Source organism: Balaenoptera borealis (genome assembly GCF_965194805.1).
Source record: "Balaenoptera borealis genome assembly, chromosome: 2".
NCBI lineage: Eukaryota > Metazoa > Chordata > Mammalia > Artiodactyla > Balaenopteridae > Balaenoptera > Balaenoptera borealis.
In genome coordinates this window covers 92,779,021-92,795,771 of record NC_138867.1, presented here as the reverse complement: position 1 = coordinate 92,795,771, position 16,751 = coordinate 92,779,021, and the positions used below count along the sequence as shown (strand labels likewise).

The window sequence follows — 16,751 nt, the reverse complement described above, 5'->3', positions numbered from 1 at the left end:
TATGGTTGCCTAATAAATGTCTGTTAAAGAAATGAAATAACAAAGTCCTTTAAAAGAGGTGTAAAAACAGCTGCAGGTTTTGTGGGCACCAAAACTGTTTACAAGTAACCCCCTGAGGGAGGAGGTAATGGGAAGGTTTAGTCCAATGTGCACTGATCTTCTGTTTGCGATGATGAAGAACTTCTGGAAATGGGTAGTGGTGATGGTTGCACAATTTGTGAATATACTTAATGCCACTGAATTGTGTATTTAAAAATGGTAAATTTTATGTTTTTTGATGTTTTTACCACAGTAATAATAACGAATCCTCCTGAGAAGTGGCATCTGTAGAGAACATTTATAGAATTGCAGGAGAATGGAGTCTATGTTTAGACCAATTGGAGACTTGACCTGGATCTGTAAGTTACTCCCCAGCAAAAGGAGGATGGGATGTGATTCTCTCCGAGCTCCACACGTGTGGCAGACAGAAGCAGCAGCCAGAACCACACAGACATTCCTCCCGCTGGTGCAGAGAGGAGATGTTCCTTGGCAAGAAGTGACTGCTGGGGAATTCCCTGGCAGCCCAGTGTTTAGGACTCGGCGCTTTCACTTCCGTGGGCCTGGGTTCGATCCCTGGCTGGGGAACTAAGATCCTGTAAGCTGCGCGGCATGGCAAAAAAAAAAAAAAAAGAAAAAAAAAGACTGGTGGCAGCCATCTTGGGGAGAATATATTCAAGAACTTTAAATACAGTGGACAATCCCATATTTTAAATCTGGATGTTTAGGACCTGCGGATACAGAGACTAAGAAAATTTTGTATTTTCATATTACAGCACTGACTCCTGGGGACTTAGACCTTCCCTTGAACCTGGACGGGTTGCTCATATGAGTCACTGGCAGCCTCCCCAGCATTAAACCTCATTTCTGTCTCCATCTTCTTGCTGGATGCCCGTGCCCTATCACGTCAGATCACAGCTTTGCTCTCGCCTGTGGAACAGTTAAGCCAGAGGGAGCTTGCAGGTTAAGAAGCCTTCCCCTATTATTAGGCAGCAAGTGATGGAAAAATCAAGATTCCTCATGTCCAGAGTGCACAGGTTAGGCAAGCAGTGCTTCTGATAGAACACGACCTTTGCCAGGCTTCTCGTCAGGGTGTGCAGCCAAGCTAGGGAGGTCCCTAAAATACTAACTCCTCTGAACAAGCCCCCTGGTCTCAAAGAGGAAGAGTTCTGACTCCTGGTTCCCTTTCTCTCCTTCTTCCCTATTTGAGGAGGGAGCAATTAGAAATCATGCAAGTAAATGTGAAATATGGAACATTTCTTTAAATTATGAATGTTTTTTGTAGTTGATTTAAAAAATCATGACTAGTCTTTTATCGCCACCTCGTGGCAAAAATTGGGCTTTGCAATGGACATTTAATTTTCAATCAGCTCTAAATTCTAGCTTTATTTGCTGCCTAAATACTGCTTGGAGACAGCATATGAGAAATCTTAAATTAACTAAGGAGACTAAATATTAGAAATTCAAATATAGGGGTTATTTCAGAATGCTTTCTAAGCCCTTAAATTTCCAGGTTTACCAAAAGGACACATATGACTGAGACTTGGTTCTAAGGTTGTGATGATAATGAAAACAATCATTGTAATAATATAGTTATCATCTATTGAGTGCTTACTATGTTCCAAAAAACATTCTAATACTTTTCAATACTACTTATTTACCCCACAGCAACTCTGTGAGGTAAGTTCTCTTTTATACAATTTTTAAAAGAGAAAACTGAGATAAAGGGAGTTAAAAATTTCCCCCAAGATCAACCACCCATTAACAAGGTAAAGCCAAGATTTAAAACCCAACAGTCTAGTTCCAGAACCTAAGCATAGGGTCAACATGTACATTAGTACTGTGGAATCAAAATTCTCCCCACTAATCTAATGCTCGCTTATCCTTTAACTGGAACGTGGTTAAGTGTCAAATGTATGGGAAAGACAGAAGTGCCATAGGAATTCACAGATAGAACTTGACAAAAGCATTTCTCAGAGAAATTGCAGAGACAGCAGGAACTTGACTTCAAACTTTGGTGTGAAGTAGAAAGGTACAGAGGAGGAAGCATGGCCCAAGTAAGAAGGGACAGCGATGGAGGAAGGGAGGGAGGGTGGGTGCCGGGAACAGGACCAGGTAAATGAAGCAGAGAACAGGAGGACTTGCAGGGGAAGAGAGGAAAGTCAGAAAGGTCAGTCTGGGCCGTATTGTTCGTGGAGGACCTTAACATCAGATTAAGAAGTTAGATCTTTGGCCCGGTGGTTATAGAGAGTTATTGCAAGTATGGGTAATATGGATTGCGTTTGTAATTTTTTAAAAGCTAGATATGCCCAGTGTAGAAAACTTGGAAACCAGTAAAGAGAAAGCTAAAAGACCATCTGTAACTCCATCTCTCTTTGTATTACTTGGAATATATTTCCATTCTTTATATTACACACAACCCCCTTTTTTCCCCAAATAATACTGTTATTGCACTTTATGTAATAATTATACAGCATTTTAATGTTTTGGTTTTGTCTTTTATTACAGTGTATATCTATTATATATAAATAAAATAGAAGCATAACCATTAAAAGCAAAACTAAAATTATAAGCAATTCCAAGCTCCTACTGTTAACAGTCACTACTGTATGTGTATGCATGTATTTATCTGTGTGTGTATCCTTTTGAAAAAAATATAGATCCTATTCAAAAATAGAATAATTCATGAACGGTTTTAGACCCTACAGTTTTCTCTGAATGTATTATGAACATGTTACTATGTTGACATATGTATTTTTACAGCAAAATTTAATGGCTGCATCCTGTACAAAATAATTTACTCAATTAACCTCATACTTCTAATTGCCTTTGCATCTTTGCAGAAAATCAATTAAGCATATGTGTGTGGGTCTATTGCTAGATTCTGTATTCTGTTCTACTGATCTATTTGTCTTCTTGATTCTAATATCACAACCTTGATCAGTGTAACTTTATACTAAAACTTGAAGTCAGAGAGTATAAGTTAACCAACTTTGTTCTTCTTTTTCAAAGTTGTTTTGGCTATTCTACATCCTTTGCATTTCAACATGAATTTTAGAATTAGCTGTCAACATCTACCAAGGAGCCTGCTGAGATTTTAATTGGGATTGTGTTATACCTATATATCAAATTGGGGAGAATTGATATTTTATCCATGTTTATCCATAAACATGGCATTTCTTCTCTATTCATTTAGGAGTTCTTTAATTTATTTTCTTTTTTAAAAGATTTATTTTTGGTTGTGTTGGGTCTTAGTTGCGGCACACGGGATCTTTCGTTGTGGCACGTGGGCTCTTTATTGTGGTGTGTGGGCTTCTTTCTAGTTGTGGCGTGCGGGTTTCCTCTTCTCTAGTCGTGGCACACAGGCTCCAGGGCACATGGGCTCTGTAGTTGTGGTGCGTGGGTTCCAGAGCGCGTGGGCTCAGTAGTTATGGCACTCAGGCTTAGTTGCCCTGCAGCAAGTGGGATCTTAGTTCCCTGAGCAGGGATCGAACCTGTATCCCCTGCATTGTAAGGCAGATTCTTTACCACTAGACCACCAGGGAAGTCCCAGGAGTTCTTTAATTTCTCTCATTATATTTGTAGTGCACAGGTCTTCCACATTTTTTTTCTTATATTTATCTCTAAGTAGTTCATGTTTTATGTGATCATGAATGTTGTTATTTTAATTTCAATTTCCAATTGTTTGTTGCTAGTATATTGATCACACATCTTCCAACCTTGCTAAACTTAGTTGTTGGCTCTAGTAAATATATAGATATATAGATTCCACAGGATTTTCTATATAGATGATCATGTCATCTGTGATTAAAGACAATTTTACTTCTTCGTCTCCAATCAGGATGTCTTTTATTTCTCTTTCTTGCCTGGTGGACTGGTGAAAACCTCCAGTAGGATGTTGAATAGAAGTGGTGAGAGTAGACATCCTTGCCTGTTTCCTCATCTTAGCAGGAAGAAGTTCGCCTTTCATCATTATGTTAGCAGTACATAGATGTCCTTTGTCAGGTTGAGGCTGTTACTTCTGTTCCTAGTTTGCAGAGTGTTTTTATCAGGATCGACGTCGGGTATTTGTCAAATGCTTTTTCTTCATCATTGAGATGATGATATTGTTTTCCTTTTTTAGTCTGTTAACATGGTAAGTTACATTGATTGGCTTTCCGAATGCTAAACTAACTTTGCACCCCTGAGATGAACCCCTCTTGGTAACGATGTGTTATCCTTTTAATATGGTGTTAGATTTGATTTGATTCAATGTCTTCAACAGATATCTAGTCCCTGACTAATTTTCCTAAATCACTGCTTTTATGAGGTCAATATTTTCCCAGAAACTAATGATCCACAATATAATTTATTATCCTTTTAATATGGTGTTAGATTTGATTTGATTCAATGTCTTCAACAGATATCTAGTCCCTGACTAATTTTCCCAAATCACTGCTTTTATGAGGTCAATATTTTCCCAGAAACTAATGATCCACAATATAATTTATTAAAGCATTATGGAAATTTGTCCCAAATTAGATGTCCAACAAGAGAGAATTATTAAATACAATTTGGTGTATCAATAAAGTATTATGCAATCAGAAAGAACATGTTATAGAAAAAAATGATCTGAAGAAAGTATTTGCACATTATTGAATATGAAGAAAAGCATGAAACAAGCCACCTAACAGTATATACAAATTCTATAAAAAGTAAACACTCTTTGACTCAGAATTTTTGCTTCTTGGAATTTACCTAAGAAAATACTAAAGAATGGGTGCAACGATTCCAAGTTCATCTTCGTCCAAGAATTGTTTTTAATAGCACAAAAATTACAAACAACCTACAAGTCCAAATATATGGGATTGAATTTCTGTTTGCAATCAAGATAGAGTATCAAAAGACATACAAAGTATGTTCTCTGACCACAATGGAATTAAATTAGAAATCAATAACAGAAAGTTATCTGGACAAAACCCTACTTGGAAATTAAGTGACACACTTTTAAATAACCCATGAGTCAATAAAGAAATCTAAAGCAAAATTAGGAAAAGTTTTAACTGAACAAAAATGAAAACATAGCAAAAGAAATTTTATGGTATACAGCTAAAGAAGTAATATTACCTAAAGCAGTAATATAGGGGGAGTATTCTTCCTGTATGTACCTATATTGAAAAAGGAGAAAGACCTTGAGTCAACGGCATCAGCTTCCACCTTAAGAAACAAGAAAAATGTCAAATTCCTTAAAAGATACAAACCACAAGGCTTATTCAAGAAGAAGTAGATAACCTGAGGAGCCCGGTATCTACTGAAGATATTGAATTTGAAACTTTAAACCTTCCCGTAAAGAAAATTCCATTCTCAGATTTGGGCTGAGAAGGACTGGAAGTAGGGAAATGTATTCCATACCATTAAGATTCTAATATAATACTATAAACATGAGGTTGTGGTGGTGACAGAGGAATGAAGACGTCAGGATGGGTGGAAGAAATATTAAAACAAAAGATTCAAAAGACTTATTGACTGATGTAGGAATTCAAATTAATTTATCTTTAAAGCAGTGGCATTTTTAGGTAAAACTGTGTCTTCACTTTTATCTTTAAAATATCTATTTTCTTAGCATTTATTCTCACTTGTCAGGCAGTAATATTTTCTAATTATTCAATAAGGGTTTCTTCATAGAAGGAAACCAGGGCAAATGTTTCTAAAGCAATTATATCTGAGAAAGAACAGGATTCATATAACTCCACATTACCTTCTAAGAAATTCTCTTAGTCCCTTTTGAATTATATCCTTTCCACATAAAGAAATAGCAAATTTGAGAACTATCTCTATCTTATTATACATTTATTTGTTACCCTGCAATGTGTCGAAGCAAAACCTGTTTGGTCACTTGACTAGAGAAGGAGAACTCATCCTGTCTTCCTGTCAATAAATCCCTGAGAGGACACAGCCCACCCCTGGTTCCTGCAAGTGCCTCCAGAGTGCCTGGAGCTGGGCAGCGGCTTGCTGGGCTTGTTCAATGGACGGAGAAGGCCCATGTCTAAGCCTTCCACTCACATCTTGCTTTACCCACCTCCTTTCCTTTGTACTTCTCTTTCCTACCTCTCTCACCTTATAATATTTTTAAAATTTATTTTTTATTGAAGTATAGGTGAATTACAATGTTGTGCTAATTATTGCTATACAACAGTGACTCAGTTATATATATGTATACATTCTTTTTTCATATTCTTTTCCATTATGGTTTATCACAGGATATTGAATATAGTTTCCCTATGCTATACAGTAGGACCTTATAATTTTTGAATGCTAAGATCTAAGAAATGTTCATAATTGTGTGCCTTGCACAATTTATCTCTTATTTTAGCATATTATTTAGCTCTTTGCTCAAAATTTTAAAAATAAGATCTGTCATCTCATTTTAAGGTTTCTTCTGAGCACTTACCTAAAACCCTTTGCCCTGGCCGGGTCGTCACAGTCACAGCGAGGTTAAAAACTAGATGCCTGGCGTCATTGCTATCAGGAGGCTCGATCAATGGCCAGGTCCAACTCATTAGACTAAGCAACAAATTTCTTCACAAACCCCACAGAAAAATAGAAAGTACACTATATGTTTCTCTATTGCTCATTTAATGTCAAAAAGCAATACTATGATGATCTAAACATGCTTGAAGAATGCCCAGTTTCCGTTTACCTTTTGGTCTTCGGGAATTTTCTAGTAGGTCAGTTGCATAACTACCTCAACCACAAACTCAGTTTCACAGCAGTCAAGAAGCACCAACTTTAAATTTTTCAAGTTATGAATTATTTCCCTCATTCCTTAAGCTCCACCTGCAACTTTGATGGTCTTAAGCTGTTTAAATCCCCTTTATGTCATGTGCATGTAATAACATCGGTAATGACTACTCACCCCAATCCTACCTAAAGCTTTAAAAACACTATGAACTTCTCCACTACCGTCTCAACATTCATTAATGAAATCTCTGAAGTGAACACATTGGAAGCATTTATACCATGTGATGTAAATTTCTGTTTAGTGTAAACGCTGGCAGCCCAAAACTCTCCTGATAATGTTTTTTTTTTCACTTTGAAATACTTCAGTGTGTTATCTTTAAAAAAGATAGAAGCTTTCTTATATAAATGTAGTTCCATTATTGCTTTTAACAACATTCTTTAGAATTCCTTAATATTTCTAATTAACATTCTGTAGTATAATGGTTTTTTAGGCAGAATAAATATCATTCTATTTTCAATGTTTTTGTTAAATACTTACTGACTTGGTACCTTGGGAAAGTTACTTAAATTGTGTAAGCAGGGGTGTGTTAGAACAGGAGCCAGCTTGTAAGAGCCAATTGTTAAACTTTCAGGAATTTTGCCTAAAAGTTTTTAAACCTTTGGAGACTTGAAATCAGCCATGGTAGGAGTATTTACCACAGATGGTGTCAAATGCTACAAATGGGGGCATTTTTTTTCCCCATAGAAAGCTGGTTTACCTCTAAGCCTTAGTTTCTTCATCCATAAAATGAAAAAAAAATTCCAATCTGTATTGGACACATTCAGTTGCAGTAAACAGAATCTCTCTGCTAGTTTTGTTTTGTTTTGTTTTTAATTTGGCTGTGCTGCATGGCTTGAGGGATCTTAGTTCCCTGACCGGGGATTGAACCCATGCCCTTGGCAGTGAAAGCGTGGAGTCCTAACCACTGGACTGCCAGGGAATTCCTTCTGCTAGTTTAAATAGAAAAGGAATTTTCCAGAGAGCACTATAGAACTGTAGGGAAGACTGATAAAATCAGTTATAGTTTGAGGTCTCAAAAATAAATCTGAGAGTCATAGCGTAAAACTGGGCCACCAAGGGACCTATTGCCTCTTTCTATGTTCAGGAAGCCACCTGTCCATTTGGGAAGCTGCTGCTATGGTTACCGGTTATTTATTTATTTATTTATTTATGGCTGCACTGGGTCTTCATTGCTGTGCACAGGCTTTCTCTAGTTGTGGCGAGCGGGGGCTACTCTTTGTTGCAGTGTGCGGGCTTCTCATTGCGGTGGCTTCTCTTGTTGCGGAGCATGGGCTCTAGGCGCGCGGGCTTCAGTAATTGTGGCTCATCGGCTGTAGAGCACAGGCTCATTAGTTGTGGTGCACGGGCTTAGTTGCTCCGCGGCATGTGGGATTTTCCTGGACCAGGGCTTGAACCCATGTCCCCTGCATTGGCAGGTGGATTCTTAACCACTGCGCCACCAGGGAAGCCCTGGTTACCAGTTTTAAAACTACTTTGCTTCTACCATGACCAGGAAAGCTTCTCTGATCAAGAAGCCACTGCAGGCAAACCAGAGACTTCCACATTGCCTTTCCTGGCTCTTGCCTTCTAAATGTTTCAAGAGAGCATCTGATTGGCAGAAACTAATTCATAACCACAGCTGTAGCTGCATGGGAGACTCAGATATATAGTCTTTATTTGGAGTGATCTTATGTCCAAATAAAACATTGGAGGTTCTATCACCATAGATTAAAAGAAAGGGGAAGAACAGCTATTGGAGGACATCTAGCAGTCTGCCATAGACCACCACTTCCATCCCTGAGATCTGTGAGCACCCTTTTTCCCAAATAGGGAAAATTCATACCTTACCTAAGAGGAATGACTTCAAAGTTCCATCTTCCAGAGACTAAACCCGGCTCAAAGACCAGGATATCTGAGTGACACAAAGTTCTCTCCATTAGGTCCAGATGTGGCTACCTGTGGACAGGTGATCCAGGAAGTGACTGGTGAGTTATTCCCCCATGCCCAACACACACACACACACCACTTCTATGGTGGAATAGGAACAGGATAACTATAATAAAAAGTTCCCTTCCAAAAAAAAAATATTGCAATGGGCAGAAATTTCAGAGATGTCTGCCCTGGCAATAGACTATTATAATTTTCTAGGTTAGCCCATCCATAAACCTCTGGTTCCTCTATTATCTCCATGACTACTGGCTTTGTTTTCTTGGAGGTCCTTCTTTGTCCATTAGCCTCCTCGATCACATCTTCATTGGGCATTGGAGAGTCTGCCCTTCTTGGGGCTGCAAAACTTTCACATCCTGCTTTTTGCCAGTGTAGGTTTGGGTACTTAAGTTTGCATTATACTCAGTCAGGCTTTGGCAGGCCAGGTTTATGGTTTCTCTGGTAAAGAATTTCCTCTTAACTTAATAGGCATCCAGTCTTTCTTCTGGTCAGTTGCAGTGTAAAAATTGTACCCAAAGAAATCATCTAGACATTATATATGTGTGTGTGTGTATACACACACACACACACGTATATATGTGTGTATACACATATGTGTGTATACACACATATGTATTATATATATTTATCAATCAAATACATATATATATAAAAGTCTGCAGATCTTGTTTTAATTATTACCTGCTATGATCTGCACAGCCTCTTTTCAACCTAATTATGGTGTTTATGGGTTGAATTGTGTACCCCCAAAAAAGATATGTTTGATTCTTAACTCCCAGTACCTCAGAATGTGACCTTATTTGAAGACAAGATCTTTACAGTGGTAATCAAGTTGAAATGAGATCATTAGGGTGAGCCCTAACCCAGTATGACTGGTGTCCTTATAAAAAAAGGGGAAATTTGGATGCAGTCATGCACACAGGTACAATGTCATGTGATGATAAAGGCAGAGATCAAGGTGATGCAGCCACAAGCCAAGGAACACCAGAGGTTATCAGTAAACCACCAGAAGCCAGGGGAGAGCCATGGAACAGATTTTCCCTCTCAGCTCTCAGAAGAAACCACCCTGTGGACACCTTGATCTCAAACTTCTAGCCTCTAGAACTGTAAGACAATAAATTTCCGTTGTTTAAGTCACCCAGTTTGCAGTACTTTTTTATAGCAGCCCTAGCAACTAATAGAGGCAGCTTCCATAATGCCCTAAAATAAGGGTCTTGAGTGGTAGGGCAACACCCTTAATCTGATCTGTGCTGTGTACTGATTCTTCTTGCCCAGCCCAGAAGGCTTTCTAGAGATTCTTATAAATAGTTGGGGCCACTGTACTCCTTCACAGCTAACTCTTATTATCACTTTAGTGTGGAGGTACAGACACAGTGGACATTTTTTAACGCTGTGAAGCACCAAATCGTTAGGCTTACAAATATTTTAGATTCTCTGACACAGGTTGAGATTCTCTGCTACAGCTTTAGATTCTCTGTCCTTTCCTTAGCAGAGATACAGCTTGCCCTCAGTGTCCTCAGGTTCTGCGGTTGAATTGGTGAATGCAGAACTCGTGGATAAGGAGGACCAACTGCTACCTGTCCTTCCTCATCATCTGCTTCTTGGACTGCTAAGTTAAGAAAACGTACATTAATATACTTTAGGGCATCACCCCATTTCTAAATTCCAGATTTTGTATTGGCCAACGTTCACTTGCAAAGAACAGAAGCCATTTTAACTAGTCTAATCAGAAAAAGATTTAGTACAGGTTTTGTTATTGCTTAGAGAATCAGTTGGAGGGTTGAAGAAATCCTTTCTGAACAGTTCAACAGTGTGGAGCCAGCAATGCAGATGTTCCTACAGCTGTTGGGAAACCATCGGGATCATAAGGCAACCTTAAACTGGGTCAGGGCATTGGAAGACAGAAGCCTGCCTAGAATTGCAGAAGCAGTAAAGCATGATTTTGACATCTCTTCAGATCTCTCAAGAGTACATCTTATTGGCAGGACCCAAGTCCATTCAGAGCTCTAGCTATCAGAGTGCCTGGGAAATGTCTGTTTTTCTGGACTCTGATGTGCCCAGCTAAAAATTAACAGCTCTAATTCTGTGAGAGAAAAGGGAGAGAAAAGGGGGAAGGAGATAAAGAAGAAGTAGTCAGATTATGAATGTAAATATTTTAGAATTATCTCTGACACAGAGCAGGCCCTCACTGACAAATTTATGGAAGCACGAGTTCTTAAGAGAGAAAATGTGAAATCAGAAACAGGAGATTTCCTCTGGAGGAAAAATTGACCTTGTAAGTCAAAGGTCCTGGTCCAACTGAATTCTCTTATACTTTGTTCCTTCTCAAGTGGTTTTACCTCCCCATGTGTTTGATACCTGTGATTCAAGGAAATAAGGGCTCTCAGATGTGTATCAAGACTGCGTTTATCTCTTTAAAATTTTAAATCTTAAACCTAGATTTGTGAAATATGTTTTAGAGCAGAGATCAGCAAAGTTTTACTATAAAGGTTCAGATAGTAATGTTTCCATCTTTGCAGACCACATAGTGTCTGTTGCCATTTCTCAATCATGACATTGTGGTGTGAGAGCAATCATAGTACATAGATTAGTGAGTGTGCCTATGTTCCAACAAAATTTTACCTATGAAAAATGTGGCGGACCTAATTTGGCACATGGGTTGTCATTTGCGGACCCTTGTTTCAGGGTGAAATAAATTAAAAAATAATTCTATCAGAGTTACCTTGCTGATCATATCAGTCCACAGATATGGACTATAGTTGGTCCTTTCTCTTCTCTCTCTGCGTGTAGAGTCCTTTCTTTTACACAAACACTCAACCTAATTTCTGGTGTTTGAGACCGGCACTTCCCTCTGCTTGGTTTCACTTTACAGTCATGTATCGATGTTCTGACCATTTGTGAACCTAAAGACAACAGGAAATTTCTTTAACTTCAATAACCGTCTTTACAGTGGAGATAGCAAGCTGCTACCAACTGTGCTCGGCCACACGTGAAGCAACCAGTGTGTTTTTCTGTCGGCCTCGACTGTGGGCTGGCTTTGCCTACAGGCTCCTGATCTTCAGGTACCGTGAGTACACATGAGCTGGCATGGCCTCCCACAGCCAGACAGAAATTCTACTGCTGTCCCTGATGGGGCACCAGCTTTCCTGCTGACATCTGACCTCTGTCACTCATTAGCTATGTGATTTTAGGATAATTACCTAAACTTCCTAAGCTTCAGTTTCCTAGTAAGCAAGATGGAGATCATGATAATATCTACCTAGAGCAGTGCCTGGACTATATTAAACAGTCCATAGATTTTATCTACAAGGGTGAATTTGGTATCAGTCAGTTATATAATTTTTTTTTAATTTTTTATTTATTATTTATTTATTATGTTTATTTTTGGCTGTGTTGGGTCTTCGTTTCTGTGTGAGGGCTTTCTCCAGTTGTGGCGAGTGGGGGCCACTCTTCATCGCGGTGCACGGGCCTCTCACTATCGCGGCCTCTCTTGTTGCGGAGCAGAGGCTCCAGACGCTCAGGCTCAGTAGTTGTGGCTCACGGGCCCAGTTGCTCCGCGGCATGTGGGATCCTCCCAGACCAGGACTTGAACCCGTGTCCCCTGCATTGGCAGGCAGACTCTCAACCACTGCGCCACCAGGGAAGCCCCCAGTTATATAATTTATGACGATTATAATATTGCTGGTCAGCCTTCATTTGCATCTGAATATTTTGATATATGAACAAGTAAAATTTGAGTTTTGTTTGCTTGTTTTGTTTGTTTTAATCATGGTCTAACATGAATATTTTCTATACATTGGTAGAGCATGTTTTACTATTCAGTTGCCCTAAATTTTCTTAAAAGTGCACTGAAAAAAAAATAAATTAGCATAAGCTTTAAACAATAGAGCAGACAGCACAGAAGAGTAAAGCACAAATTTAAGTAACAGAAATAAATAATAAGGACAATTCAGTATTTTACCCACTGAATCTTAACATTTGCCTGTGCCTCTGGCCCACTCTCTTCTCACACAAACCTTGCTTCCTTTTCTTTCCTGCTAGTGCTTAAACACTAGTCAGACTGGTTTTATTTTATTTTATTTATTTATTTTGTAAATATTTATTTATTTGGCTGCACTGGGTCTTAGTTGTGGCAGGTGGGCTCCTTAGTTGTGGCTCCCAGCTCCTTAGTTGCAGCATGCAAACTCTCAGTTGCAGCATGCATGTGGGATCTTGTTCCCTGACCAATCCCCTGCATTGGGAGCGCAGAGTCTTATCCACTGTGCCACCAGGGAAGTCCCCAGACTGGTTTTAGATTTGCTATGGGACATCATCCAGAAGTCACATTCAGAGATCCCCACCTCCAAAGATTCTGATTTAGTAGTTTCAGGATAGGGCTTGAAGTCTGTATTTTTAAATGCTTCCCATCCATGAGGCAGATGTATGGGAGATTTGGGGACCTCTGTTCCACACTCTAACTCGTGTTCTCATCCAAGGGCTTCCCCCCAACCCCTGCTACCATTTCTCTGTGCTCACCAGTGCCAAATCTGTGCCAGCCTCCAGCCTCTGCAGCCAGTCTTGAACACTTAAAACGCTGCAAAGAAGATATTCTTCTTTTAAAGTTTTTTTTATTGAAGTATAGTTAATTTACAATGTTGTGTTTCAAGTGTACAGCAAAGTGATTCAGTTGTACATATACATATATATATATATATATATACACATTCTTTTTCAGATATTTTTCTTATAGGTTATTACAAGATATTGAGTATAGTTTCCTGTGCTATACAGTACGTCCTTGTTGTTTACCTATTTTATCTACAGTAGTGTGTATGTTTTGTTTTCTATGTCTATGAGTCTAATTTCTGTTTTGTAAATAAGTTCATTTGTATCATTTTTTTTAGATTCCACATATAAGTGATATCATATGATATTTGTCTTTGTCTGACTTAACTTCACTTAATATGATAACCTCTAGGTCCATCCATGTTGCTGCAAATGGCATTATTTCGTTCTTTCCTATGGCTGAGTAATATTCCATTGCATATATGTACCACATCTTCTCTATCCATTCATCTGTCTATGGACATTTAGGTTGTTTCCATGTCTTGGCTATTGTGAATAGTGCCACCAGAACATTGAGTGCATGTATCTTTTCAAATTAGAGTTTTCTCCAGGTATGTACCCAGTAGTGGGACTGCAGGATCATATGGTAGCTCTATTTTTGGTTTTTTAAGGAGCCTCCATACTGTTTTCTATAATGGCTGCACCAATTTACATTCTCAACAACAGTGTACGAGGGTTCATTTTTATCCACACCCTCTCTAGCATTTATTATTTGTAGACTTTTTAATGATGGCCATTTTTACTGGTGTGAGGTGATACCTCACTGTGGTTTTGATATGCATTTCTCTAATAATTAGTGATGTTAAGCATCTTTTCACATGCCTGTTGGCCGTCTGTATGTCTTCTTTGGAGAAATGTCTATTTAGGTCTTCTGCCCATTTTTGGATTGAGTTTTTTTTTTTTTTTTTTTTTTTGCTATTAAGCCTCATGGGCTGTTTGTATATTTTGAAAATTAATCCCTTGTCAGTAGCATCATTTGCAAATATTTTCTCCCAGTTCATAGGCTTTTTCGTTTTGTTTATGGTTTCCTTTGTGGTGCAAAAGCTTTTAAGTTTAATTAAGTCCCATTTGTTTATTTTTGTTTTTATTTCCATTACTCTAGGAGACGGATCCAAAAAAATATTGCTGCTATTTATGTCAAAGAGTGTTCTGCCTATGTTTTCCTTTAGGAGTTTTATAGTATCCTGTCTTACATTTAGGTCTTTAATCCATTTTGAGTTTATTTTTGTGTGTGGAGTTAGAGAATGTTCTAATTTCATTCTTTTACATGTAGCTGTCCAGTTTTCCCAGCACCACTTATTGAAGAGACTGTCTTTTCTCCATTGTATATTCTTGCTTCCTTTGTCATAGATTAACTGACCAAAGGAAGAAAGTGTCACAAGAGAAAAGGGGTCCTCTATTCCCTAAAAGCTCTTTTCATCCTAAACGAGGGAAAGTCAGCTCAAACTGATGTTAAAAAAATTATTGGATTATATAAATAAAAGGTTCAGGATTCAATCCAGCTCTGGAATTGGTTGGGGGGGTCACTTTATAAACTGCCCCAGCTTCAACAGGTTTCCTACAGCAGGGATTTAATAAATACTTGTTGACTTGAATTAAGGCTATGAATTTTTCTAAGGGGTTATATTTATTAATGTTTATTAATATTAATGTTTGAAATATTTTATTAACATTCTTCAGTATGTAATATTTGATTTTCTTTTTGATCAAAGTTTGGGGGACAGATTTTTTTTTAAAAATTTCAAGTAGTTGGGGATTTTTTCCATGTTTTTATTTTGCTTTTTAGTTCTAGATTTATTGCCTCCTGGCAGAAATAGTGGATATATTATTTCTGTGTTTTGGAATTTTTTCTGTTTTTCTTCTTGAAAATTCCTTTTTTAGATATGTTAATATATTCAGTCTGATTACAGTCAGGAATTGGCAGGGAAGCTATTTTTCCTCTCTAGGGTGACTTTCTATAGCTGGTCAAATACATTATATATCTCTTTTATACTTAAACTTTAGATGGATAGCTAATTTCCATCTACTCCACCTATTCCAAACTATTTGGATAGGGGACCTGTCTGTTGCCCTATATATTACTGTTCTCTTGTGAGGATAATAATAATAATGCATACCTTATGAGGTTATCAGGATTAAATGAGTTAATACATGTAAAATGCTTAGCACTGTGCCTGGTTCATGGTCCTCAATAATAGCTTCAGATAATATTATTTAATTTTTTCTGAACCTGCAGTTTTGCTTTTAGTAGCATTCCACTTTGATAGACACACAGAGGGGTTTTGAATTAGCCCAATTTCTTTCTAACCAAGAAAAACAAGGCAAAAGATGAAGAGCAAAGGGCAAAGAAACAAAACCTCCCTACAGGAGTAAGTGTGATGTATGACTTTATGCAGCAACCCCTTTCAAAAAAAAAGTCAAGTTGATTTTCTTTTAAACATATTCTACCAGATTCTGTGAGAATATGCAAAGCTACTGAGCAATGTACCCAGCTCAAGTCTAATAATGAGAGATACTAATCTTCTACTTTTCTGAAATGGTTAAGTGGACTTGTTCCTCTCCACCATTTAACTGTGTAAACCTTCCAGGCAGGGATTAGGACTTTCATTTCTGGTCCGCCTGCTGTGCACAGGTATGTGCCTGACAGCCTGTGAAACACATTATGAGTTTCATGGGGGTTAAGAGCCCCAGTTTCAGAATCCAGAAGACCTGGACCAAATTCCAGTTCAGCTACTCAGAAATTACGTAATCTGCCTTAACGATCTATGCCTGGGGCTCCATTCACTTGCTAGTTATTATTGGCCAATTATCGTGGTTCTTGTTTGCATGTATGTACGGAAAATACCTTGAGATAGTCATGGAAAAGTGCTTTGGTTAAAGTTTTACATACTTTATATCTCATTAACTCCACACAGCCCCCCAAGGTAGGTGTGTTTTACAGATGAATACATATAAGATAACGGAAAAGTAATCACCAAATTATTATTCCTTTTATATATAAACAATGAGGTAAGATTTTTAAAATCTGCCAGTAATAACTAGCAAGTGGTGTTTGGTGATTCTTTTAGTGATGCTAATTTAAATTTTTGTGAAGTATTGCTTATTCTCAGTGCAAGTCTATCAAAAATGCCTAATGGTGTAGCCTTGCAGTCCTTCCTATTCTTGGTTCTCAAACTACATATCCTGGTATATGTAATTTGCAAACACCAGATTTTTAGTATTCAGATTTGCCAAGCATCCTATCAGATGGGTGACTTCACAGACACTGGTATAAATGTCACTCACCTTCAAATAGATGAAAACCAGCACACTTTGTGAGGCTGCTAAAGCCACCTGCGCACCCCAACTCTTCCCTCCTTAAAAGGTTGTCCTCTGAACTCCCATATCGGAGCATAAACATTTG

General features: G+C 38.1%; 1 protein-coding gene across 8 annotated transcripts in view; it reads left to right on the top strand.

The window, feature by feature from the left end:
* The window catches only part of STARD4 (StAR related lipid transfer domain containing 4), a 50,301-nt gene that overhangs the window by 9,550 nt on the left and 24,000 nt on the right, over positions 1 to 16,751 (top strand). For 2 of the 8 annotated variants that reach the window (XM_082378415.1, XM_082378411.1), the window contains exons 2-3: positions 8,679 to 8,781; positions 11,694 to 11,805. Coding sequence is in view for 1 of the 8 variants with exons in the window: in XM_082378409.1 (XP_082234535.1) it covers positions 8,737 to 8,781; positions 11,694 to 11,805 (157 nt within the window). In the remaining 7 variants the exon portion in view is untranslated. The remainder of the gene's footprint in view (positions 1 to 8,678; positions 8,782 to 11,693; positions 11,806 to 16,751) is intronic. The other 6 variants (XM_082378413.1, XM_082378409.1, XM_082378416.1 and 3 more) reach the window with 3 other exon arrangements.